General features: G+C 40.4%; 2 protein-coding genes across 2 annotated transcripts; both read left to right on the top strand.

Annotated features, from left to right (window-relative positions):
• Positions 1–1,085: 1,085 nt before the first annotated feature.
• LOC118645157 lies at positions 1,086–17,812 on the top strand. Its single transcript, XM_036285691.1, has 3 exons — positions 1,086–1,090; positions 11,714–11,720; positions 16,045–17,812. Exon 3 carries the CDS (start codon positions 16,202–16,204, stop codon positions 17,756–17,758), a length of 1,557 nt encoding a protein of 518 aa, XP_036141584.1. The 5' UTR covers positions 1,086–1,090; positions 11,714–11,720; positions 16,045–16,201; the 3' UTR covers positions 17,759–17,812.
• Positions 17,813–21,655: 3,843 nt separating this feature from the next.
• Positions 21,656–24,957, top strand: LOC114253877. Its single transcript, XM_028188915.2, has 3 exons — positions 21,656–22,774; positions 23,066–23,288; positions 24,266–24,957. The coding sequence occupies exons 1-3, from the start codon at positions 22,592–22,594 to the stop codon at positions 24,901–24,903; spliced, it is 1,044 nt and encodes a 347-aa protein (XP_028044716.2). The 5' UTR covers positions 21,656–22,591; the 3' UTR covers positions 24,904–24,957.
• Positions 24,958–27,284: the final 2,327 nt, after the last annotated feature.

Below are 27,284 nucleotides of genomic sequence, written 5' to 3'. Positions count from 1 at the left end.
CTCCGCGTAGAGGTCCTGTGGCTTCAGTTGGATCTTGGCACTATAACTCTGAGTCCTCTTCTTGGGGGCCCGTGGAGTCCTGGGCTTCCCTGAAGGCGTGCTAGGCCAGGAGTCGTTGGAACCGCCAGAGACCTTAGCCTGCACGCTAGCGTCGACCTTCGGTCGGGTCGGTGTGGTCTGCGTCCCTGTGGTGTGCTGCGGATATCGTGGAATCCTGGCTCGTTGAATCGGTGGAAGATCCAAAGGAATTAGCCTCCAAGGCAACTTCGCTTCCCCAGGGTCGAGTCTCGATGCCTGCAGGTCCTTGGTCCAAGGTGCTGGTCGCTCCTCCAGCCGGGTCGGCCGGTTGCTCTTCCGTCTCCGCGGCAGGGTGTCGCCGTTGAGCACACTCCCCGAAGGAGGCCCCGACAAGAGCACACTCCACGAAGGAGGCCCTGACAGGAGCACACTCCACGGAGGAGGCCCGGATGAGCACACTCCACGAAGGAGGCCCGGGTGAGCACACTCCACGAAGGAGGCCCGGGTGAGCACACTCCACGAAGGAGGCCCGTGTGAGCACGCTCCACGAAGGAGGCCCGGGTGAGCACACTCCACGAAGGAGGCCCGATGTTATCTCGGACGAGCACACTCCGAGAGGGAGGCCCGTCGCTATACAAAACGAGAGTACAGAGAATATTTTATGAAAATATCCTCTCTGCGAATCTATGATTAGATTGCCTTTCAGCGCTGCGGGTGGTCTTTATATAGCTGGGCCGCTGCATCTTACACCCGAGTGCCGCGGCCGCTCTATCGGCTGCGCCGCGCACTGCTCCGCTGGCGCCTCACGGCGTGGGCGGTGAGCGCGCGTCGGTTGACGCACCGGTGTACGCCGTGAGCGCATTCGCTCAGGCGCGCTGCTAGAGTGGCGTGACCGCCACACTGTCCAAAGGCCTATGACCGCGGAAGTACCTTCCCTGGTCATACGCCTAAAAACGGTGTATATATACACCGTGCGACAGACAACGAGCGGGCTTTGTCACACCGTATACAGCGACTCACGTATGTCGCCGACTCGTTAATATTTGTTACGGTTTATCATAAGTGTTATCAAGTGTACTAAGTAAGAATATACATATATATCCTGATATCACAACTGGCTATATTCTCTCGAAGACCTGACCCGAGGAGCATCGGCAGACGATCCCTAATCCCTGTGACCCTTTATTAAAGAAGGGCCACAACAATATTTCCATATACCAGGTGTGTCGGTAATTCTTTTCCGGTTTTTTCCCTAAAGAAAACACGTTACTTACAATGGATAGTTAAAATTTACTTATTCAAAGTATTGGCCATTTGATTCTATACATTTTGTCCATCTCTCAGGCAATTTATGGATGCCATTCCAAAAGAACAGTTTCTCCTTTGAGCTAAACCATTCATCGAGCCATTTTTTAACTTCTTCGAAATCGGCGAAGTGCTGCTCTGCAAGCGCGTGCCCCATCGATGCGAAAAGGTGGTAGTCGGATGGAGCCAGGTCTGGAGAGTACGGCGGGTGCGATAAAACTTCCCATCCAAGTGATTTCAACATTTCTTTGACTGGTTTTGCTGTATGAGACGGCGCGTTGTCATGCTGCAAAATCACTTTATCATGTCTTTGAGCGTATTGTGGACGTTTTTCGATCAATGCACAGTTCAAATTGATCATTTGTTGTCGGTAGCGATCAGTATTAACTGTTTCTCCAGGTTTCAACAGTTCATAATATACGACACCAACCTGGTCCCACCAGACACAAAGCATGGTCTTGCGACCAAAGCGATTTGGCCTTGCAGTCGATGGGCCGGCTTCGCCAGGTGATAACCATGATTTTTTTCGCTTGGGATTTTCGAAATAAATCCATTTTTCATCACCCGTTACTATTCGATGCAGAAATGACTTCCTTTCATACCTTTGAAGCAGCATTTCACTGACGATTTTTCGATTTTCCAATTGCCTGTCATTCAATTCATGTGGCACCCATCTTCCCAGCTTTTGGATCTTTCCCATCGCTTGTAATCGTTCACAAATTGCTACTCGGCTCACATTCAACTTTTCTGCTAATTGTTTTTGAGTTTGTGTTGAGTCTTCATCCAATAACTCCTGCAATTCCGCATCTTCAAACGTTTTCGGCCTACCAGGACGTTCTTTGTCTTGAACGTTGAAATCACCACATTTGAATTGTCGAAACCACGTTTCACATGTTCTTATGGTTGGAGCATGCTTGCCGTAAGTCTCTACTAGCAAACGATGACTTTCAGCGGCTTTTTTCTTTTGATGAAACAAGAAAAGTAATGCGTGCCGCAAATGCACGTTTTCAGGCACAAAACTCGACATTTTCAAAAAATTATAAGTCTATAACGCTGTTATTTTGGCGGAACGTAACTTGTGTAGTTTTAAGGTTAATGTCAGTAGAATAAAATGACATATGTATCAAATCATAACATTTCATACTTATGACAGTGACATCTGTTGACAAAAACCGGAAAGGAATTACCGACACACCTGGTATGTTTTTTTAGCGTTCTGTTGAACCATTCAACAATTGCTACTTTCACATCTGGGTTACGAGCTACTCGAAAACTAATTTTTTCATTTTTTAAGTAAATCTGTGTGATGGCCCCTACGAATTCTTTACCTTGATCATTAGTAGAAATTCAAGGGGTGTTACCAGTAAGAACCTCCGCACCCCTCGCAACTTTCTCGGAACTCAGGAGTCTTTTTAATCACTCCCCCCCCCCCCAGCATAATTGTGACTTACCCTGCGACTTTTGTTGCGTTGAGAGAGAGTTGCTTTATCTAATGTAATCCATATGTCACTGTGTTGTTGTACTGGGAGCGAAGAGATCTAATGGTATCTGGCTAAGATTAGATTTTTTAAAATTTTCTAATATTGATCCAATTCCAAAAGATCTTTTCCCCTTTTCCGTTTTGGAATCACTATTATTACAAATGAATTTGATTACGATGGTATGGTGGCGAGTCGATCGGTGCACAAGAACATTTCTCATTCGCCAACAAAAAAACGTTTGCGCCAATAGCGTAACATGCCATTATCATTATAAGAAAATGCTAAAAATTTGTGGAAGCTGACGCGTGGGGGTTGTGATATTTGTCCATTATATGACCGCGTACCCACACATCATTTAAGATGATAATGTATCATTCATTTAAGATTGTTACGGGTCGGATGTCTCCATTCAACCTCGTAACCGATGTCACGTTCTGATTTTAATGTCCGTTTTGGGTCAATACATTTAAGTAATTTACCCGGGGATGGACAAGTTTGTGAGAAAATTAATCTTTATCGAAAAAAATAACAAATTTTGTAAATTTGATAATTGTGTGTTCTTGATATTTTAAAAATGAGGAAAGTTAATTTCAAAATCAACCTTCTTGGGGTTATATTTATTTTGTTTTGTCATAAGGTTTTTCATAAGATTGAGTCAAAAGTTTGTTTAATTCAGTTATTAATATCAGAGGATCGCGATTTGAAATCATTGCTTGATTAATTTGATATCTCAATCTTTTAATTGTTATACGTTTACCACCCTTTTTGGGCATTAAATATTTTAGAGTTAGATTTAAATTTAAAAATTCTCTTGCTACACCTGAGGAAGAGTCAGGATTCAGGCGATTTGTTGCCACGCTAACGTCAGCGACAGGACCCGAAAGATCTGTCTCAATGCTCTCGGCAGCGACAGAGTTTTGATTTGATTTGAAATGGTAGCGACAGAATTAGAAGAGAACCTTAAATGATCTTGAAAGAGAAATCAAGTTAATTACCTTTATTCCAAAAATTTGATTTTTCGGAAACAACAAACCCTAAGGTTTAAGACTCGGGTGATCCTACAGGCTAACTGCAGATCAAGAGAGTCGTTTGGTAAAACTAAGATTTAAAAGTTCCGACAAAGATCGAGACTAAACTGTATTGAGTTGAACTGAGCTTAACAATTCTATTTAAGCGTTTTGATTCCCTTATTTATACCTAATTTCTCTCTACTTTTTTTCCTCTACGCAAACTTAATTTCTAGTGGAGGAGGAAGGTTTTGTTTCACGATGTAACCCTATGCTCTATCGATTTTGATTCCGATATCGACTTGCGCCTGGTATCACCAATAACCGAATAAGAAATTAATACTCATGCATTCCAATATTAAAATTCAGTTTAAAATAATTATTGCAATTTAGGTTTTGATGTTTCCGCGTACATTACACCGATATATGTAGACCGTGATTAAGCATTCGGCAAAATATATAATGTAGCAAAGAAAAGATCGCGCAACGCCGAACGCGCGCGACAATGAGGAAAAGAACGCAACGATCGAATTAGAGCCGGATAATCGGAATTCAGACGCAGCAGTCTTGCCGAGTAGCAAAAACGCTGATCGGCAAGGATGCAACGTAACTCAGAAAACTGGAATAAAAAGGGAAAACCCAACACCAAGACGGGCTCAATTAAAATTGATTTGTCTAGTACTGCGGTCGCGAAATTGTTAACCGGTAAAAGTAATCTAAACCGTTAATCGCGTGAAGTGACTTGGTGAAATAAAATGTACATATTATCTACATTGAGAGTGCCTCATTTAAATCCCAGTCCCCGGTAACGCGCTCTCGAGCAAGCAGAGCATTCAATAACAAGAGACCAGCGGTGCGAAGGCCCTGACGGAGGACGGACCCCGACGTGCACGGAGCGGCACGACAAAAGTGGTGGCAGCGGTGGGATTCGAACCCACGCCTCCAAAGAGACCGGTGTTTGTGTGTATGTTTGCACTTTGCATGGTACTTGTGTCTCGGTGTAGTACGTCGGAAAATTCTTTTTACATGTGTACGTCTCTCTTTCTCTCTCTCTCTCTCTCACGCAATTTTCTAGCTCTACGTTTTCTATTATTTTGTATTGGCGGTTTTCCTTATTTATCGCTAACAACGTGTGATTTATTTTTATTCCTGCAAATACAACTTTATATACATGTGTGGGTAATGGTTTCGTTTAAATCAGCTTATATGTGGGATACGCGATAATCGGGAATTGTAGGATTGTATATATATATATATATATATATATATATATATATATATATGGTTCGTCGTGGTAGGCCGTCATTGTCAAGTACGTCTGTATATTTTGCCAGTTTTCTATATTGATTTTGAAAGGAAAATGCTGTCCTTTTGTTAGTTGTACAGTCGTTTCCTTAAGTGTAGTCAATATTTCGTCTACGGGTAGCAATCGTATTATTACCATGTTATTTTGTGCGTACATCAAGTGGTCCATGATGTCTTTCACATCCTGTATCAGGTCTGTCATTGTCTCTATGAGGATTAGGAAGTGTTTGTCTAGATCAGCTTTTTGCATAAATTTTCCTAGTTGTGATTCTAATCTTTGAGTGGTGTAAGGTATTATAACTTACAGGAGTAAGTTATAATTGTACGTTAGTACATCTTCGAGTTTGTCGATGTGGGCTATTGTGGCGTTAAGAATTTTTATATGGTGTTTTATGGCATGCTTCAAGGCTTTCTCATTGTTGTGCAGTAATTGTAGCTGTTCGTCTATTATTTTTGCATTTTCGGCGTCCATTGTCCTGAAAAGCGTTTTGCTGACCGTTCCGATCACGTTTATTAGCCCGCGTTGGCGGTCATTACCTCTATATATTTCTTTGAGGTTCGCGAGTAAAAAATTAGCTTTGCGTTATCTTTCTCTATTATTCGGAGCATGGTCGTACACGTATACTGTACGTTACCGATCGTACCCTTGCATTCCTGTCAGTATTGTATTCATTAACCGTTGAAACGTCGTTGGTGCATTCCTGAGTCCGAATGGCATTCTGTTGTACTCATAATGGCCATAGGGCGTAGAAAATGCATTTTTGTTTTTATCCTTTTCTGTCACTGTAATTTGGTGGTATCCGGATGCGAGATCTAAGGTTGTAAAGTATTTCGCATTTCCCAGCTAATCCAATATGTCGGTAATGTTCGGCAGAAGGAATGAATCTCCTATACTAAGATTTAATTTGCGAAAGTCTATCAAGACTCTATACTTTGGTTTACCGGATGCGTTAGGTTTTTTCGGAACCACCAGCAAGGGTGCATTCCATTGGCTTGTGCTCGGTTTAATTATTTCCTGCTCGAGCATCTCCTGTATCTGTCTGTTTACTTCTATCTTCTGCTTTTCAATCTATATGGTCGAACATTGACGAGTGCGCTGTCAATGCGCGTAGTTATTTCGTGTTTTACCGCATTCGTACACGATAGGACATCCCTTTCTAGATAAAAAATATCGCAAAATTCCTTGCAAATTTTTTGTAAATTCTCCTTTTCTTCCGTATTTAAATGGCCTGTTTGCATTTGCTTCCATAATCGTTCCTGTTAGAATATTTTTACGTTCTCGTTTATCAGCTGTCTTTATTGCATGTATGCGTGCATCTTCGTCCGTGCACAGTTCTTCGACAGTGACACTTGGTGTTGTTATCTCTATTGTCTCTTCAGTTGTATTCGTTACACTGACCGGACAAGTATTGTCCTCCGGGCATACTAAACAACTCCCGATAAAGACTCGTGTTTCTTCTGCTTCGACAATACCTATTCTGTTTTGGTCTGTACTTGCTTGTATGACTGTTTTGCTGCGAGGCGCTAATTTAAATTTTTGGTACGGCTTGAGTTTAAGGATCGCATTGCCTATACGCATTTGTTTTCGTCCATGATCGCACTTCGCTCGGTGTTTCTTTAAGAAATCTATCCCGAGGATTCCCTCGTAGTCGATCGGAAAATCGTCTTTGACCACATACACCGTGTGCCTTATTTCCTTGTCTCCTAGTTTTATGGTTGCTCTTAATTTCCCCAGCGTGTGGATTTTGTGTCCTGTCACGCCGGTAAGAGTCATACGTTCCTCGCGAATTGGTGTTTCACCCTTTAAATTTCCTACTTTTAGTAAGGTAATAGTTGCGCCCGTGTCTAAAAGTAAATTTATTTTGCCCCTTTTTGCTTCTCGTATCGACAATGTCACGAGATCAAGACCGCTGTTTGCTTGCACGCTGCTCGTTACTTGTGTAATTTGATGCTCACGTGCCGCTCGCGTCTTCCTCTTCTTAGGCGCTTTCTTCTTCTCCTCTTCGTTGCTCTCGCTGTTGCTGCTGAATGACGTATTGTGAGTGTGCGGCACTCACACAAATAATAGTCACTATAATGATGAGGGTGTCGAGTGACACCTTGCACGATACCGTCCGGCCTTCACACCGGACGTCGCACCGGTCTTCGCGCCGGACATCACACCGGACAATGTACCCGGTTGCCACCTGATTTGCCACCCGAAATCTCCTGATTTCCGGTGGAATGCGCGTAGCTAGCAATTGCTGGCTAAGCCAGTTCACGGGCCAAAGGCCTGTGACCGCGAGTGACATCCCTTACCAACAGGCCGAAAAGCGGAGTATATAAACGCCGCGGAAAGAGAACGATGGGGTTCAGTATTAATTAATATAGCGACGAATCCATGTCGCTCTGCGTAACTTCGAATTATACTTAAACAGTTGAACGACATTCGACTACTCAAGTTAAATACTGGAGAACTGTACACGTTAGAGCAAAATATATCTCTCTCTTTTTAATAACTGTCGGCGTTATTTTTTTGCAACCTGATCCCGAGGAGTCATCGGCAGCGATCCCGTCCCGTGTCCCGAGACCAGGGACACAAAAAATTGGTGGCAGCGGTTGGATTTCACTGCCGAAAGGTAACAAAAAGAAGAAAACGCTCCCTAAAGGACTCAGAGCCAAGAAGAGAGCAGCCGAAGAAGAAAGCGAAAGCCAAAGCGGAAATTCACCTAAGGCACAGCCGAGCCGACTAGCTGATCTTCAGACGCAAGGAAGGAAGATAGCGAGCCGGAGCTCCGCTACCGGACAGCGCAACAGCGATAGCGGCGTAACCGGAGAAGATATCGATCCACCGCATCGTGACGCATCAGCCGCAAGCAGCTGAGCGACGGACAACATGCAGCGACACATCGCGATTTTGTAAGTCCGAAAGCAAATTTTGTAAAGCGAAATAAATTATAGCGAGCGCGTCCGAAAACCCGAATAACTTAGGCTCCCGGTAAATTAGTTATCGAAAACCGACTAATAGCGAATGTCGGAAGGTAGAAATTCGCCAATACCAAACGATTCGTGGTTATTTAGCGAAGCGACTGCGCGATCTATACACTATCGTGAGTTAGAATTTGCGTAGCGAGCGGCACAGGCCCTTCGCGAGGATCGAGATAACGACCGTAGGGCCTTTGGGCGTTCCCTCGAAGGCGATAGCGAGCTACCTGAGCACGTCTTACGTGAGCGAGAATTTCCTTTCGGGAGCCTCGACTCAAGTTTGTTTCTCGACAACGCAGTTGACGTGACACGACCGTGTGGACAGACGTCCAAGACCATACATTAGCCATACCCCAAGCCGCGTATCCTCACGAGAAGTTTTCATTAACTTCTTACGACTTGGAGATATTCAATCCTGAAGAAATTCTTGAAAGATATGCGATGAGTACCAACGGACCAGCGCAACCAACAGACGCTCAGCAATTATCACCGAAGCCGAGCAGGAAATACAGCAACTCCAACAGGAATTGAACGATAATCCACCCCCACCTGCCGCAAAACAACCTAATGTAGCACGGGAAAGGGATGACGAGGTACGAGACACCCTACGCGCAGTAATCCACGAAATACGCCGACTGCAAACAGACCTAGATGCAGTACGCGAAACACAGTTACACATACAACGCATCCATGACCACCGACTGTCGCGGCCCAGCCGACGACATTCGTAGATCTCGACAATGACGTCCAGCCGTAGAGGCCGCAGGTATTTACCATTAAAAGAGGCACGTTGCATGATCCCTGAATTCGATGGGAATGCAGGAAAATTGCAGGAATTTCTAAGTTCAATGACTTACGCGGTTGAAAATATCGACCCGAATGACGAAGTAACCCTGTTAAGACCTATCTTGTGCACAAAATTGAAAGGCCGCGCAATGTTAGATTTCAAACACGAAAAATTCGCGATTTTGAACAACTAAAACAAGAATTGGAAGCGTGTTACGCGAGTAAAAAGAGCACCACCCATTTGCAAATAGAATTAAATACCCTAAAACAAAAGGCCGGAGAAAGTGCGCGGACCTACGGACTTCGAGCCGACAAACTAACGATGGACTTATACGAATCAATAATAGAAGGCCGACAGCACTACACAACAGAAAACAAACGTGCAATCCTCGACATCCTACAACAATAAGCTTTAGAGAAATATCAAATCGGGTTAAGTGACGACACGAAAGCCGTGGTCAAGTCGCGAGGATATACAATGCTACAAGAGGCGATAGCCGCCGCGAGCGCGAAAGAACAAATAAAAGGAACGGCCGCCAATCGACCGAAGCCGAAATACAATACGCCTGCTGCAGATAACTATAGAAGCAAAGTGCAATGCCGAAAGTGCGGAAAATTAGGGCATCACGGTAAAGACTGTCGCAGCTGTAGATACGCGAATTGTTTTGCGTTACCGCAACCTGATAAATCGCGCGTTAACGCCGTAGAGAAATTCTGCAAGCACTGCAAGAAGCGTGGCCACACATAAGATCCATCACGTGTTCTTTTATCAAACATCTGTTTGCATGTTTTATGTTCCTCATTTGTTACAACATTATGAAATTCTATACGTTTAATAGCTTCAAAATGAAGTATTATCGGGGTATCTTGTTCATTTGTAACGAGAGATCTGACAGTATGATAGTTGATCAATTTACTGTTTGTGAAATTAAGAGTTATACCTTTAGCTTTACAAACTTCTGCAATACTATCAGATTTACGTACAACAAAGGCATAAAATTTTGGACTACCCGAAACAAAAGATTCAATATTACTATCAGAGCCATAACACGCTAATTCATTCGTCAAATCGCCCAATGGTCAACTTGCCAGTTAGCGGTTCATATTCATTTGGAGAGATACCGCATTTGGAGAGGTGCGAGAGACGAATTCGCGAACGCTACGTACAAACGCACCTTGACAAACGCGATATAGCCGGCGCAACACCGTGTTCGACTACCCAGACGACGACGTGCGCCGACAGAGAGGCTGCGGAATTTTGTCTTTAAAAGAAGCTCGCGGCATGATACCCGAGTTCGATGGCAACGTAAATAAATTGCAAGAATTTTTGAGTGCAATGACTTACAATCGAAAATATAGACCCGTCGGACGAAGTATCTTTATTAGGGGCAATACTATGCACTAAACTAAAAGGACACGCCATGTTAAATGCTGAATGTTGGGCTTCCAGACGCGAAAGATAAGCGATTTTGTGCAATTAAAAACGGATCTATAAGCACGTTATGCGAGCACAACGCATTTACAGCTTGACTTTAATACCCTGAAGCAAAGACCTGGGGAAAGCGCTCGAGCTTACGGACTGCGTGCAGATAAGCTTACGACAGACCTGTACGAGTCACTGATTGAAGGCCGACAACATTACACGGCAGGTAATAAACGTATCATTTTAGAAATGCTGCAGCAGCAAGCATTAGAAAACTATGAAATAGGACTGCGCGAAGATACAAAAGCGATAGTCCGATCGCGCGGATACGCTACGCTGCAAGACGCGATAGCAGCTGCAAGAGCAGAAGAGAGAATCAAGGGTCCCGCCGTGAGTAACACGAGACGGAAACCTGAGTCACCGAGTGTTGTGAGTGAGACAGAATCACTCCAACCATATATTATTATATTAGAATATTAAAATAATTAAGATTAATAAAAGAGTGTCTTGAACACTCTCAGAGGAAGTGTCATTTCATATTATCGTGTGAGGTATCAAGTGACACCTCGCGCAAGGCTGACCGGCCATCACACCGGTCAACGCACCGGTCGAGACTCGGAATTCCACCGAGCTTAGCAACGATCACGCCACATTTCCGGTGGAAATGCTAAAATTGCAATTTGGTGGTCTGTTGCTAAGCCCGCGAATATTTCCCGCGTGCTAGATGCGCGCGGCCATAATTGTATCGAGGGCTCATTGCCCCTCCAACTGACATTTTTCGTGAACTATATAAACGACTGCCGATTGATGGGCAGCGGGACCAGTTAATAATCATTCACGCTAATATGCGTGTCACAGGTGTGCTTACTACTTCGGTTCACATAGACCTCAGTACGTAAAGACTTAATTATATCTTATACTACATAGCGACAAAGCGTCAAGCGAGCTATCAAGTTATCGCCGAGTCTTATTATCATACACAATTCAACACGACGTGGCATCACCGACGACCGCACGTGGTGAGAGCTAATCTGTACAATACAGCATAAAACAACGCTTTTTATACAAAGAGAGTATCATTACTTGCGGATCTGGTCCTCGCAGTACTTCCTCCGCGAGTTCCAACTCCTTGGGCAGACACGATCCCGAAAATATTCTTGTTGCACCGAAAGGTACAACACCGAGGCACGACGACAAGTCTGACGCCTGTTGCCGAAATTGCGGCAAGTATGGCCACTATAGCAAGAATTGCTGGAATAACAGGAGCAGTAACCGATACGCCCTGCCGCAATCCGACAAACGCATAAATGCAATAGATAAACATTGCAAACATTGCAAGAAGCGCGGACATACTCGCAACGAGTGTTGGGATCTCCACGGACGGCCTAAAGCAAAGACACCGAACGCGCAAAAAAGACGCAAAGCGCAGAGACAACGGGAGCGAAGAAGAGAGCAATAACGAAGAAAAAGAACTCTGACTCCGAGCACAAGTAACGAGGAGGAAGGAGAGACGAGCGACAAGAGAAAATACGCGCGCTCGAGCTTATCAAGTGACGCACGTAGGACGAGACGCCTCATGATGCAATGGTCTCGACCTAATCATGCTCCCAATCAAAGAAACATGCGCAGGCGAAATCGACATGCTGTTCGATTCCGGCGCGACGATTTCCCTAATCAAAGTGAAAAATTTGAAAGGAAAAACAAGAATTTATCCCGAAGAAGTAGCACTGGTAGGAATAATTGGCCACCGAGTACATACTATTGGAAAGATGCTTGCCACTATTAAGATAGAAAAGCGAGAAATTAAACATGCCATATATGTGGTAAAGGACGATTTCCCTATGGAATACGAGGAAATAATCGGCCTCGATTTCCTGCGCAAACAGCATGTATCATGCGATTATAAAAATAAAACGGTGACTATAGAAGACGTCACCCTGCGACTTAAATCATATAATAAAATTATTTTGAAACCGTGCAGTGAAACAATCGTTTGTGCAGTAACGAATCGAAACAAGACCGGAGTAATCCGAGCGAAAGAAACTTCACCAGGCATTTATATTGAAAGATGCATGGTAGAGCCAAAAAATTTTATGTGCCCAATAAGCATAATTAACACCACGGATAAACCAGTGAGAATCAACACACCGATCGTTACCGTGGAAGATATCGAAGAAGATATTATGCAAGTCTATGTCGTGACCTCCGAAACGGACTGCAAGACAAAGCTATCCCGCGGAGAACGCATATGACAACTATTATGCACACATCTCAATCCAGAGGAACGACAGGCACTCAACAGGATATGCAACGAATATCAGGATATATTTCATTTGAATGGGCACCTCTAACGTGCACCTTAACGGTGAAACACAAGATCAGCACGCGAGCCGACGCCGTGCCGGTAAACGTGCGACCGCATCGCCTCCCCGCCAAACATAAGGAGGAAGTGAGTACACAAATAAAGGAAATGCTGAAAAATGGCATTATCCGCATCAGTACGAGCCAGTGGAACGGACCCTTACTAGTTGTGCCGAAAAAAGCTGACTCGATTGGAAAACCACGACTCCGAATAGTAATCAACTTTCGGAAGTTGAATGACTTGACAATAGGCGATTCCTTCCCACTGCCAAATATCAATGAAATATTGGACCAATTAGGAAACGCCAAATATTTCACGAGGCTAGATCTAGCGTCAGAGTATCACCAGATACCAATGGCCGAGCAAGATAAGCCGAAAACAGCATTCTCGACACCGTATGGATACTACGAGTACAATCGGATGCCGTTCGCACTTAAAAATGCGCCAGCCACATTCCAGAGGCTAATGAATTCGGTCCTTACTGGAATGCAAAGACTTAGATGCCTCGTGTATTTAGATGACATTGTCATATACGGCTCAAGTCTAAAGGAACATAACAAGCGCTTAGAAGAAGTGCTACTACGCCTACGGGAAGCTAATCTAAAGCTACAACCCGATAAGTGCGAGTTTCTTCGAAAAGAGGTGAATTACCTCGGCCATAATATTTCTGAGGACGGGATAGCACCCGATCCCGGAAAATTACAGGCAATCAAAGATTTTCCAGAACCACGCAAGGTCAAAGACATTCAATCCTTCATCGGACTTGCAGGTTACTATCGAAAATTTATCAGCGACTTTTCTAAAATTGCTAAGCCAATGACGAAGCTAACTAAGAAAACTGAAAAGTTTGTCTGGACTACCGAACAGCAGATAGCGTTCGATACATTGAAGGAAAAATTGATGACGGCACCCGTGCTACAATATCCGGACTTCACCAAGGAATTCAACGTGACCACGGATGCTTCCGACTATGCAATCGGAGCAGTCCTGTCACAGGGACCGGTAGGTAGCGACCGTCCAATTGCTTACGCAAGCCGAGTGTTAAATCGCGCGGAGCAAAATTATAGCACTACCGAAAAGGAGCTGCTAGCAATCGTGTGGGCTGTCAAGCATTTCTGCCCATATGTGTACGGCGTAAAATTTAAAATAGTGACAGACCATAAGCCACTTACATGGTTATTTAGTGTAAATGACCCCGGATCGCGACTGATTCGGTGGCGACTAAAATTAGAAGAGTATGATTATGAGATCATACACAAAGCCGGTCGAGCGAACGCGAACGCCGACGCGCTGAGTTGAAACGTGAAGCGGGAGGCTCACGTTACGGAAGACTCTAATAAGATCCTCGCGCTCGAAGAGGACAGTGTACACACACAATTAAGCACGCCGATAAAAAATAATGAAAGTATACAGGAGTATACTGAAGAAGAAAAGAAACAAATTCTATATGAATACCACGATGCCCCGACAGGAGGACATCAGGGAATCGAGCGAACGATAAGAAGAATACGCCTAAAACACAACTGGCATGGATTAACAGCCGACGTAGAGAGATACATAAAGAAATGCGAGCTCTGCCAGAAGAACAAACTCTCTCGCAGAATTAAAGCACCGCTAGTTATCACCGATACACCAAGCCGACCCTTTGAAAAGTGCGCGCTGGATATCGTCGGACCGTTAACCATAACAAATAACGAAAATCGGTACCTGCTGACATTTCAGGACCACCTAACAAAATTTAGTAAGGCTATGCCCCTTCCTAACCAAGAAGCGAATACCGTAAGTAAGGCATTCGTGACGAAAATCGTTCTAGAATATGGAATTCCGGAATGCATCTTAACGGATCAAGGAACTAATTTTATGAGCGAAGTATTTAAGAATACTTGCAAACTGCTCAAAATTAAGAAGATACAGACGACAGCTTATCACCCTGAAAGCAACGGCGTATTAGAACGATCGCATCGAACCTTAGCCGAGTATCTAAGGCATTTCATTAATAAGGATCAAACGGACTGGGACGAGTGGATTCCGTATGCTAACTACACCTATAATACCACCCCCCACACCGCAACAGGGTATACTCCCTTCGAATTAATTTACGGGCATCCCCCCGAATTACCAACAGCGCTAGCCAAGCCGCCTAAAAAGACGTACAGCTACGATGACTATGCGCTCGAGTTACGGGAGAGATTACGTGCCACTAATAGTATCGCCAAAGATAATATAAGGGATGAAAAGCAAAAGTCGAAAGATTATTACGATCGATCCGTAAAGGAAACTAATTATAAAATTGGCGATAAAATCCTACTCTTCGACGAAACGCTTCGCCGAGGGCGTTCTAAAAAATTAGACGCGCAATGGACCGGACCCTATACAGTTACCGAAAGACATTCGCATGTTAATTATACGGTAAAAAGGGGAAGACGGACAATCCGCGTACACGTAAATCGCGTTTAACCGTTCATTGAAGAATAACGCGATATACACAAAAAAAAGGGAAGTAGAAATAATAATAAATAAATAAAAATAGACTCACTAGGTTGAAAACCGCCTGAGTAATCCATCCAGCACGCAATGAAATGGCACACACAAAAAAAAAGAGAGAGAGAAATAAAGAGGAACTAACTAAAGAGGGGGAGGAACTAACACTATACTTAAAACAAACACTAAACTACAAAACTAATAACTACAGGAGGGAGGAAGTTCACGCTATCACTCCTCCGACACCTCACCAACCCCCTCCTCCCCGAGGTAGTCTTCACGCTCAGGAGAACGATCAAGAGCACCAAAGTCACGTTCCCATTCTCCCTCAGACTCCGACACATCAACATCCTCCAGCAACCGGTCTATCATACCGGGAGACGGGGGAAAAGCATACGGAGCACTACCGGATTCGGAGACATCGTCCTCATCCTCACTGGAGGACACATCGCTCTGCTCCTCCTCGGAGTCCTCGTATTCCGCAGCATCTTCAACTTGGTCTTCGAAGACCCCAACAATTTCGCCCTCGTCCGGAGACGCGTCATCTAGCGCAATAACCCCCGGATTAGCGACGGGGGTGGCGACGGCGGCACTAACAATTGCATATTCGATTTTTTTTTCTCTCTCGCGAACCGTAAAAAGAAAAAATATCTCGCACGACAGCTCGGTCAAGACTGATCTTAGAACAGTCCAAGACAGTCGACCCAAAGGCAACATTAGCAGAGATAGATAAACATTACACCTCTTCTCACGCACAATTAAAGAAGAGCACGTCGATAAAATATTGCTGATTAATAAGATGCAAGGCAGTAATAATAAACCACCTTGCAGGGGACTTCTCATATGTATCTACCTGGCAACAGCAGCTCAAGGAAGCGACACGCTGTATCAAGTGGAAAAATTCACCCATCATCCGGGGATCTACTATGAAAAAATAGGTAGACTCCGACCAATAGAATCGCAATGGAAACTAATAATTAAGATAAACACCGCGTCTTTATCAAAAAGACTGACGCAAATTGAAAAATATGTACAAAAAACTGACAACTTATGTAGAATCGTCGCGGTAATGACTAAGGCTATATGCGACAGTTTTAACGCTGTCATCACAAAAGAATACCAGAGGACAAATCGACTGATCCTGCGAATAACTGACGCATATAAGACGCCGACAGTACAAAAACGAGGACTGATCGACGGGGTAGGCTCAATAGCCAAATCGCTATTCGGTACAATGGACGCCGACGACAAAAAGACAATTGACGAACAACTCGCAATACTACATGACGCACAACAGTCATCACAGCACGCAGTAAAAAACCAATTAAAAATAATACAGGCAACTATAGCACACATCGACGAGACAGAAAAAACAGTACAACATAACGAGTACCTCCTCGCGAACGCAACCAAAAATCTCAAGCTAGAACTACTAGAGAGCGAACGCGCAAACAACATACAGTCAAATTTTATAATTATCAGCACCATACTGTCAGAGTTAACTCGCGATGCGGAGGACGTCTTAGATTACGTCACCCTATTAAAAAGGGGTATAATGCACCCCAGACTAACGCCTATAGACCATATTATACAACTGCTTAAAGATGCGAACTCTCAACTCCCGGAAGGACTCTACTTTCCATTTAGAGCAAACCAGGAAGAATGGTCAACTATTGAACAATTCGCACTTGTAAGCGCATACTGCGACAGCGTAAATATATACACGATTTTGCGTTTTCCATTAATATCGACGTCAAAATACGAAATATTAAATGTGATAGCCCTACCTGTGCCAGAACATAATAACACATTCTCTGTAATAGACATCAGGTATCCGACCATAGCGATAGACGGGGATCAGCACACGTATATAACCTTACCGCGCAACGATTTACAAAATTGTATGAAGATAAATAAAGATTACCTATGCGAGCGAAATTATCCTGCGAACAGGATTAATCCACACTCCGTGTGTGAAGTCAAAACGTTTTTAGAAACCGATAGATATCACGAAAATTGTAACATTAAAAACATAGCGTCTAATCATAGTTTTTGGATAGCCTTAGGCGACTCGCATTCATGGCTATATTCCGTACAGGAAAAACAAACTGTAACATTTTACTGTAAAGACCACGGACAGATAAAGGAAGTGATTGAAAAAACGGGCAAAATAACATTGAAGAACAACTGCAAATTAATGACGGAAGACACGATAATAAAGTCTCCTAAGTTATCACACAGTACAGAAATAGAAACATTTTTACCACAGTACAATATTTCTATACTAAAGAACGAAACAAAGCTAAGCATAAATGCAGTGCAACCGATAAAATTACAAAACATTGTCCTACATTCCTCAAAGTTAGAGGACTTAAACAAACAAATTATCGAAATGGACAAGAAATTGAATAAACAACCGAATACAATTTTTCAGTCACCACACTTTATCTACCCAACGGCTACCAGCGGAACAGTGATTGTAATAATACTAGCAATAATAATAACTGTTGTTGTCATAAAAAAGAAAAAGAGAAACAGCCATGAGAAGCGAGTCACACTAGACATAGATGCGGAATATACAATTCCCAGATCTATTTTAAAGCGTAGCAATAGCACGCGTTTTTAATTAAGTATACAAAAACCTCGTACCTCCGTTTTTGTTTTTTTTACGGGGGAGGGATGTTGTGAGCGGAACACAACCAATAAAATTATTTTACAAATAAAGTATTCAAATTATCATTTAGCTCGCCGAGGAAGGCTCGCTATCATAAGGTGTCAGGTTACATATGCCTCGTGCGCTGCCGGCCGGTCATCGCACTGGACAACGCACCAGCCACCTTAAAGAATTAGCAAAGCCAGCTTAGCAACAATCATGCCACCGGAAATGCACACCTGCATTTTGACAATTGTTGCTAAGCTCGCAAATATTTCCCGCGCGCCGGATGCGCGCGGGAATGACCATATATGGTCATGCGGAGGACCCGATGCCCCCACTAATAATTAAATCCGCGACACTATTTAAGCCGCTGCCGAACAGCGGCCAGCGGGATCAGTGATTAGAAATCAAGCCGATACGTACGGCCCGCATGAGTGAAGTACGAGTTCGGGACTTAGCCGCAAGCAAATCTCAAGCGAGCAAAGATACGACGCGTTAACTCCGAGTCACGCGCCATATCTAATCAAGTGTAATACAACGCGGCACCTTTGCCGACCGCAACCAATGTACAACCACAGTGAAATAAATCTTTTATATCAAATTAACTTAGAATCAGTGAGTGAGTGATTTGAGGACCCTGCCAACAACAGCCGCCTCTTTCCGCGAGTTCCTACTCCTTGGGCAGTAACGAATCCCGAAAGATCTTTTGTCGCACCGCAAGGTACGGCAAAAATCCTTTGTTGCACCGCAAGGCGCAACAAGGTTGACGGCTTCATGTACATGTAATTATCATGCAACACCAACTTTATAATATTTTCATCGCGCATTTTTACAAGTTTTATAATCAGATCGCAAACTGCAAATTATAAAAATACTGCACAAATCGTTGTGCAGTCAAATAAAGTTGACTGCACAAATCGTTCAATATCCACCCGTCGATCTATAAACGTTTTCCATGTTGCGTATGGCAAAATTATTTGATTGCCCTTGTTGTCACCAAGCAGTATTTCCACATAGAATATAGGTCCCACACCGATTGCAATATCCAAATATTTGTATGCTGTGGCGGTCAAGGCGTATCTCCTACCCAAGATGCGAGGAGTATAACGCGGCTGTGATAATGCTCTGTAAAAAAGCATATAGCGAGCTATAGAAAAAATATAAGATATTAATATGAAGAAAATTTTAAAAATTATAAAAATACTTACGGTTTATCATACGCTTCGTTCTTTTGGATCGGAACGTAATAGTTCATGTTGTACGTTTTTTTTCGGGACGCTTTGAAGTCCGTCTTTCACCGATCGACTGAGGAGCAACGTTGTCGAGGAGGTTTTGCTTTGTCTTGTGACATGTGAGTGATGCGGTACCTTTGTCAGAACTCTTCTTATATTGTACACCCGCTCTCCCTTCCACAAATTTCTTAGACCTTTGTCTCAACTGGAGCACTCATCACACCCAACAAAATTACAGCGTTGCCAACGTTTTAGCTAGATCACGTGATCATCGAGAGCCAATCACGTTATCGCGAAACATGTTGCAACATGTTTAATGCAACGTTGCCCTCCCCCCATCTAACACCCAAAACAGAGAGGGGGTAAAAGGTAGCATTTTTTAAATATCAATATCCCCTTATAAAAACATATCAAGTTTTTTTAAAGGCACCGCAAAATAGTTTACGTTTGATAAGCGGGATATCAGTTTACTTTTGATAAGCGGTTCTTTCCGGAGCCCCAGGTGACGTCACCTCTCCCCGCCGTAACACCCCCCCGCACCCACAATTTCCCCCCCGCACACCCGCACCCCTCTCGGAGCTCCCGAGTTAGAATCCCCCTAGTATTCCTACTGAGGTCGTCAGTTGAGGTGCTGGCGTCGACCTTTTGAGAATTGGTAGGTCGGGAAGGTGGGTCTGTAGGAGGAAATCCGAATATAATTTTGGTTGAGGCGTCGAAGGCTAATTGTATCTGAGGGGCCAACGTGGTGAGATTGAACGCCCGGGGCACATCCAGGTCTAGGGACCTTATGAGTTTTAATATACGAGAGCGCGCCCCAAGGTAGTGTTCATATCGGCGGAAGTACCGCTTTCTTTGTGCATTCCTGGCAGGTGGAGTCATCTATGTGGATAGTAAAAATGGATGAAACTTCCATGAGTGGTTTCTGGTTTAAACGAGAATGGTCGATGTCTTACCCTTCTTCGATATGATTCGGCGAATGAGAATGAAACGGCGATCCTGCGAGAGGACAAGGTAAATGATTTAATGTTCAATGGAGTGTTAAGGGTCACACCATAGGACAATTTTGACAATGTTTAGTAACGATAAGCATTGCTGCAGGCTTATAGTCATAGACAAGGCAGAATTTCACGAGGACATGCCATGAAATAATTTTAAATAACAACCCCAGAGTGATGTGATGATTCGCTGCAATACTCTATAATGAGTCATAGAAGTTTCAATATAGAATAATCTTAGTAGTCATTATAGTAGGCAAGTCTACTAAGTATTTAAAATGATAAACTCATAACAAAATTCGATTGCAAGAGTCTTACAAGAATATTTAACTGCAATGGCTTAAGGTAGTGTTTACTGAATAAAGAGATATAATTTGCAGTGGCCGGATGGTTGAAATAATAATTCGAAATAATATGTAGGATAATAAGTCCACAGGATTAGTTAGTAAAACGATTTGTAATAATACACAATAAATTGGTAATAGGCGATTAAGTTCTCGGAAAATCCGATGTAATAATAATTTACAAGGAAATTTTGATGAAACAAATAATAATTCAACCAAGACATTTGACATAATAATCTTGGGATAAATTCGATATCAAGAAAACAATAGTTTCACAAGAGTAATTGATAAATTAATTCAGTATAGTACGTTAAGATTATCAAAGCACGAAAATATTTAGTATAACAACCTTGGAAAAATATTTAACATTATTAAGACAATTAAATTTTCGGAATATTTAATATAATATATTAACGAAACGAGTAATAATTTTAATAAAGAAATGTTTAACATAACGATCTACTATAATTCAAACAATAATTTCATGAGGATACTTCATAATAACTTCGTTAAATTGTTTTACTTCATAAGGTTGAATAATATTTAATGTTGCTGAAATGATTAGGTTTACAACGATATTTAATAATTCATATCTTATAAGTCGATAAAATGTAACGTGATAATTTATAGTAACATTCAACATCAATAAAAGGTTTGCAAGAACGTGCGTCAAACAGTTCACATGAAAAATAGTTCACAGTATATGTATGATTGATCAAGATCATATAAGATTCATTATTTTTCCTTGCTCACATCAAGATAATTATATACGTATGATATTTGATAGTTATCAATTGTCGGTTCAACCGTTCATAGTTATTTCATCAAAATTTAATTATTCTAGACGGTGTGTAATTAATCATATTTTATAGGTTTACTATTAAATTCTGATCGAATATGATTAATTACTATCTTTTGGTTAGATGTGAGGCTTTAAGTTTTACGAGGTTTTGAGATTATTTTTTGGTTCACGCGGATAACTTGATCAATCTCGGCACAGTATTCAACATCATACATAAAATAGAATCACATAAAATTCAATAGCATAAATTCGCATATATTCAATAGAATCACATAAAATTCAATAAAATTCAAGATAGCATAAAATAGAATCACATAAAATTCAATAGCATAAATTCGCAAGATAATACATCATAGAATCGCACATACAATTTAAAAAATGGCATAGATTTAAGGCAGTAAACATTTGACGGATTTAAGTTATTGTGACAGTTGGTACTTACGGGTGACTCCGGGTCCGCAAGGGCCACTGCTTGGGAATATGTTCTTCTTTTTTATTTCACAAGTTTTCAAAGACACTGATTTACGTTGCTTCTCGAGTCGCGCACTGAGATTTTCTGGAGTGTCGCGCTGGGATAAGTTACTGCCTTTTATATTATAATGCATCTTGTAATTATTCACCCCACATTCGCATAATTTGCCCCAGCTTTAATTGCATAGATGAGTGTGGTGAAATTAGCGAGATATTGCTATCAAAGGTATCGGATAGTCTAAACAATTTCAATGTCAGTTTCAATGCCAAGGTATGCATCATCAATTGCATTACCTGTTACCGTGCAGCATCTTATTCTTGAGGCCTTTTAATAGAGAATATTACTTAATTCTCTTGAATCTTATTAATTAGAAAACCCTTGTTTCGCTGGGATTTGGGGTTGCGCGTGTTTCAGCTTGGCGCGAATAATTTTCTAAATAGTTATCGTTTGTCAGGCTTCAAGAGGGATGGTGCCAGTACATATTATTAATTATAAGGTTACGGTTAATTAAAATTATGCCTAATTAATCGTTTACATTTGTATGCGCTTTGGTAGTTTATACGCTTTACGCTTGTCAACTATCTTGCAAAAGCCTTAAAAATTGTTCTTAGAGTTTTGATATTAGTAAAGGTAATTGTTAATTAATTAGTTATATCTGTAATAATTATATCTATAGACTGTAAAACTGGTCTCAAGATAAAATTTTGCAGGATTTTTATGTCAAGAAAGTGTTCAAGATAATTATAAAGTTTTAATGTTTAGTTGTTAAGTTTATTGCAACAATGATCTTATATTATTTAAGGCTTATGCAATACTCTGGTGCTTAATAAAATAATTCGTTAATTTGTAGGATGTAATTCTTATTTGCACAGGGTCGGCGCAATACTTTTGTTATTAACTTTTACTAGCCGTGCCTTCGATTTTATAGGTTCTAATTGTTTATTAGAACACACTGCACATGCGCACACTCCACGTGCGCACGGACCAAATGCAATCCATGTACATTGCAAGCAGAGTAAAGCCAACAAAAGCCGCCCTTTTCCGTGAGTTCCTACTCCTTGGGCAGCAACGAATCCCTAAAGATCTTTTGTCGCACCGCAAGGTACGGCAAAAATCATTTGTTGCACCGCAAGACGCAACAGTTAGTATATATGGAAAACGTATTTAAAAGATAATATAATGTTTTACATTGATGGAGAAATTTATGTTATAAAAAAAAAGAAATTTATATTTTTATATAAATTTCATCTTAAAATAACATGTGATTTTGATAACATGATTCACAAAATATATATTTATATAAATATTCCATAAAAAACAGTATATTTGATTACTTATTTTACGTCTAATGTAAATTTTTGATGTATTGTTTCAAGAACAATTTTTAAGTTTTGATGTAATATTTATTGACGCTTCTTTTGTTTTTTTGCAGTTTATTGTATTCAAATATTTAAATGATGATGGAACCGAACCGGATGATCAAGAAGACGTATTTTATGACATTGGACTTGCAAAATGGATCGTTACAGAAATTGATGATACAATGACAATAAAAATTAAATGGCCACTACTAAATCCGTCTACTTTTGTAAAAAAGGAAGCATTATTAAATCCAGATTGGTCAGAGAAATGTATTAAAATTAAAAGATTTTATGGTAAATGCAACTGTTAGTGTTTACTTAACTATATTCATATATTAACAAATCTATCAATTATGAAAAATGAAAATAGGAAAATTTTTTTAGATTTCTGTATTTTTGCTATAGTTCTATAAGATTGCTATGTTATTGTGATGTTAGAGGTGAGAAAAAATTCTTAAGAATTCTTGCGGGCCATTTATAAATAAATAGATATTTCAACAAAATAATACTTCAGATCGCTTTAGCGACTTTTAAGATACCTCTACATTTGCGAGAACCACCAAAAACTATTTTCTTGGTAATTAATAAACAACCATTAAAATAAATGTAAAACAAAGTCCTGTCATATACACGCAATTAACAACTATCGAAGGGAGCTTTATTTCACATTTATTTTACTTATTATTTAATAATTATTAGAAAAGCTTAGTTTTCGGTGGATCTTACATATGTGTTTAAACGATCTAAAGTATCATTTCATTAAAATATTTTTTTATTTAAAAATGGCACGTAAGAAATCTTAGTATGGTATTTTTTGCTTATAACGTCATGATTTAATATGGTCATGGCAAGTATCTAAGAATATTAATTTAGATTATTATTACATTAGATTAATTAAAGTTATATGTGACTAATGTATAAATATTGCTAAAGAACTTGAATTCTTAAAAATAAAAATTTTTTTTTTTATTTTAAAAAATTATTAGATGTAAAATTAAGAAAGAATTTTAAGTTACTTTTAAAGTATATCAGTCATATAAAAAATTAAAAAAAATATTACAATGTTTTATCTTATATATACATTAAATTTATTATTTTGTAAAATATTTAACGCATATTTTAATATAATTTAATTTATAACTGTATATTTTGTACTCTGTGTGTGTGTATGTGTGTGTCAAGATATTTAAACAATTTTTTATCGCAATTTAATATTTTTTGTAGTAAATAATTAAATAGATGTATTTTGTTGTCTCAATTTTATTTTACAGCTACATATCCTGATGCTGCAAATGCTTGCAAAATGTTTATATCTGATTCGAATTATGAAACAGATAATCAATTAAAAAGAGGTTTGAGAAAAAAAAGAAAGCCAGTTCATTTAAACTCGGAATCATCAGACAAGGAGTCTGAGCCAGTCGATGAAAACTTAAACAAGAAAAGAAAAAAAATGGTCAAGAAAGATAACACTTGGATAAAAACATCAAATAATTCTAAACTTGCACTGAAAGCTCCTTGTATTCCATTGCCGGAAGAACTTGGATTGTCACCTAACAAGATTAAAAGCCAGTATATATCTCAATTAGCTCAGAAGCCTACTTTTTCGCTTTCTGTTCAAGATTCCGACGAAAATTGTGTAAATTTTCTACCAAAAATAACGTTACAAAAAGAGAAAGAAAAACAGAAAAAAGAAGCATTTAAGAAACTAAATAAAAAAAGGCAAGACAAAGCTAAATTAAAAGACCAGAAATATAATTCGATAAAGACATCTTTTTCTCCCATCGAAAATAAAGGCAAATGTATAGATACACACTTGGTCTCATCATCTGCCAGTGATGAGATTGACACGCGAACAAAGTTGTCTACATTTGATTGTGCCAGTACTTCTCAACTTGTGATAATTTTTTAAATCAGAAAGATACAGAATGTTCATATGTTCCAAATATTATAAAAAATACGTAATCTATGTTAACGGAAAAAGAAAATATAAATAACGAAAAAGTACATATAAAAGTAACAGGTAAATTTTTTGCTTAGTATTACTTTTATCTTTTATATTTATTTCTAAAATTGTATTTTATTAATTTGTAGAATTTCTTAAATTTCAGATTTTTTATCATTACGAAACATGATTTACAAAGGTTTTGGTGTAATAAATAAAGAAATTAATATTTTAAGTGATAAAGTGGATATATGTTTAATGAATCAAGAAAAGTTAAACCGTTTCTTATTACCTGGTGAAAAAATTATTAAAAAACCATCAAATTTTCCATCACTTCCTGTCAACACGGAAGAACAGCTAAACTGTTTTGAAAAGTTTTTAAACAATAATGGTAACTTGTCTGTAGCAGTAAAAATGTTCTTTTAATATTATTATTTTATAAGTTTGTTATATTAATTTATGCTTTATTTTTTTATTTTTGGTTTTTTCAGTCTATATATTTTTTCAAATATGTTGATTCTGGAAGTCTTGAAAATTCTGTTAGAAAAATATTATCAAAAATGATTACAAATACTTTAGTTCAAAACTTTAGTTTTCAAAGTCAAGGAAATAAAAATAAATTTAAAACATTAAAAATTTGGGATCTTATACAAGGTATGTTTTCATATATTGTATTTTTTAAAGTAAAAAACACTTATAAATTTTTAATTTTATTTTTTCTATTTAGTTCTGTATTTTTTAAATATTTGATTTAACTAGCATCTACCATATAGATAGATTTCATATTGTAAGAGGCCTAACTTATTGAGCTAGCGACGTTTAGGCTAGTGAGCGGCGCTGTGAGGCGATTTCCGTGGCGTTGGTCTCGCCGGAGATGACGTATTATCAAAAAGCTCCAGAATAACGGAGCGGACCGCGCGCTTATCCTGCGTGTTCGATCATTGACACTCTTTGTCGAGCTGAGAACCTAACAACACGTCATGTACGTGTGAGTCGTCGCTTTTGTCGTTGGTTAGTCTTTTGTCGTGAATTACTTCTGTCGTATAAGTCTTTTGTCGTTGTCGTGTTTAGCCGTGTCGAACTTGCCGATCTGTAGAAATGTAACTTGACTGTGATATCAAATATATTACATTTGCTGTTAAGCTGCAGGACTGAATTTGAGTGTTTGAGACTTTTTTTGACAACTGTAACGTCTGGGTCTGGGGATATTTCTTCTTAATGTGTGCGTCGCGACGCCTCGGTCGCCTGACCGACGCGGGAGCTCTCTTTTTGAATTTCGGGCAGCCCGCTTACACGGACTCTACCCGGGTATGGCGATAGCTTGTTGCCGATGGAAAACTCTGTGGGGTTTGGTTAGTGTGACTTTGATGTAGTTAAGATTAAGTATAAGAAATCTGGATATATATATATATATATATATATATATATATATATATATATATTTATTAATAGAACAACGTATAGTATAAATTATTACAAGTATCGCTTAATTTTCGGGCGGAAATATAATGATTTGTGCTATTGTATCGCTATTCTATTTTGCTGTTGGATCTAAAGGTTCTAGCTCTGGAGGATCGTCGTCGGAGTCGCGCTGAGCGTAATTATCTCAGGCGCGTTGGATGTTAATTGGTTATAACTTTCCAGAGGGACGGTGTCCTCTTGGAACAGGTCGATGGAAGAGATTGCTCTTCCTGGCGGAGCGTCTGTGACTGGAGGAGGAAGGGGGGTGTGTTCCAGCAGGTAGCCCACGAAATTCTCGATTTCCTTGAAAGCCCGCTCTAGAGCTTTTTGTTGGGCTTTAAGGATCTTTTCTCTTTTCCTTTTTCCAGCGCGGTGGCGATTCTTCTTGATGGTCTACAAACAAACGCTTGGTTAAGCGATTGAACGCTTAGTTAAGCATTTTTCTGCGTCAAGGGAAATTAGGGCCGTCGAGTATATTCGTGCTTGTGTAACTAACTTAATTCGCGGGCGAGCGATTGAACGCTCGCTAGCGGAATCTACGGTTTCGTCGACTTATATCGCTGGCAAGCAATAGAATGCTCGTTAGCGGAATCTACGGTTTTGTTCACTTATATCGCTGGCAAGCGATAGAATGCTCGCTAGCGGAATCTACGGTTTTGTTCACTTATTTCGCTGGCAAGCGATAGAATGCTCGCTAGCGGAATCTATGGTTTCCTTGAGCACAAATATACCGGCTTTTCCAATTTCACCGACGATGTTTTAATCATTGAGCTTACTCACTTTAGGTGTTGTAGAATTCATTGCGGCACAAGGGAGGGGAGAGGGTTGTACCTAGAGGAGTTATTTCACAATTATTTGGAAGTGGATCGGCAATTAACTCTTATAGT

Source organism: Monomorium pharaonis, chromosome 1 (assembly GCF_013373865.1).
Source record: "Monomorium pharaonis isolate MP-MQ-018 chromosome 1, ASM1337386v2, whole genome shotgun sequence".
Taxonomy (NCBI): Eukaryota; Metazoa; Arthropoda; class Insecta; order Hymenoptera; family Formicidae; genus Monomorium; species Monomorium pharaonis.
This window is presented reverse-complemented; position numbering and strand designations above follow the sequence as displayed.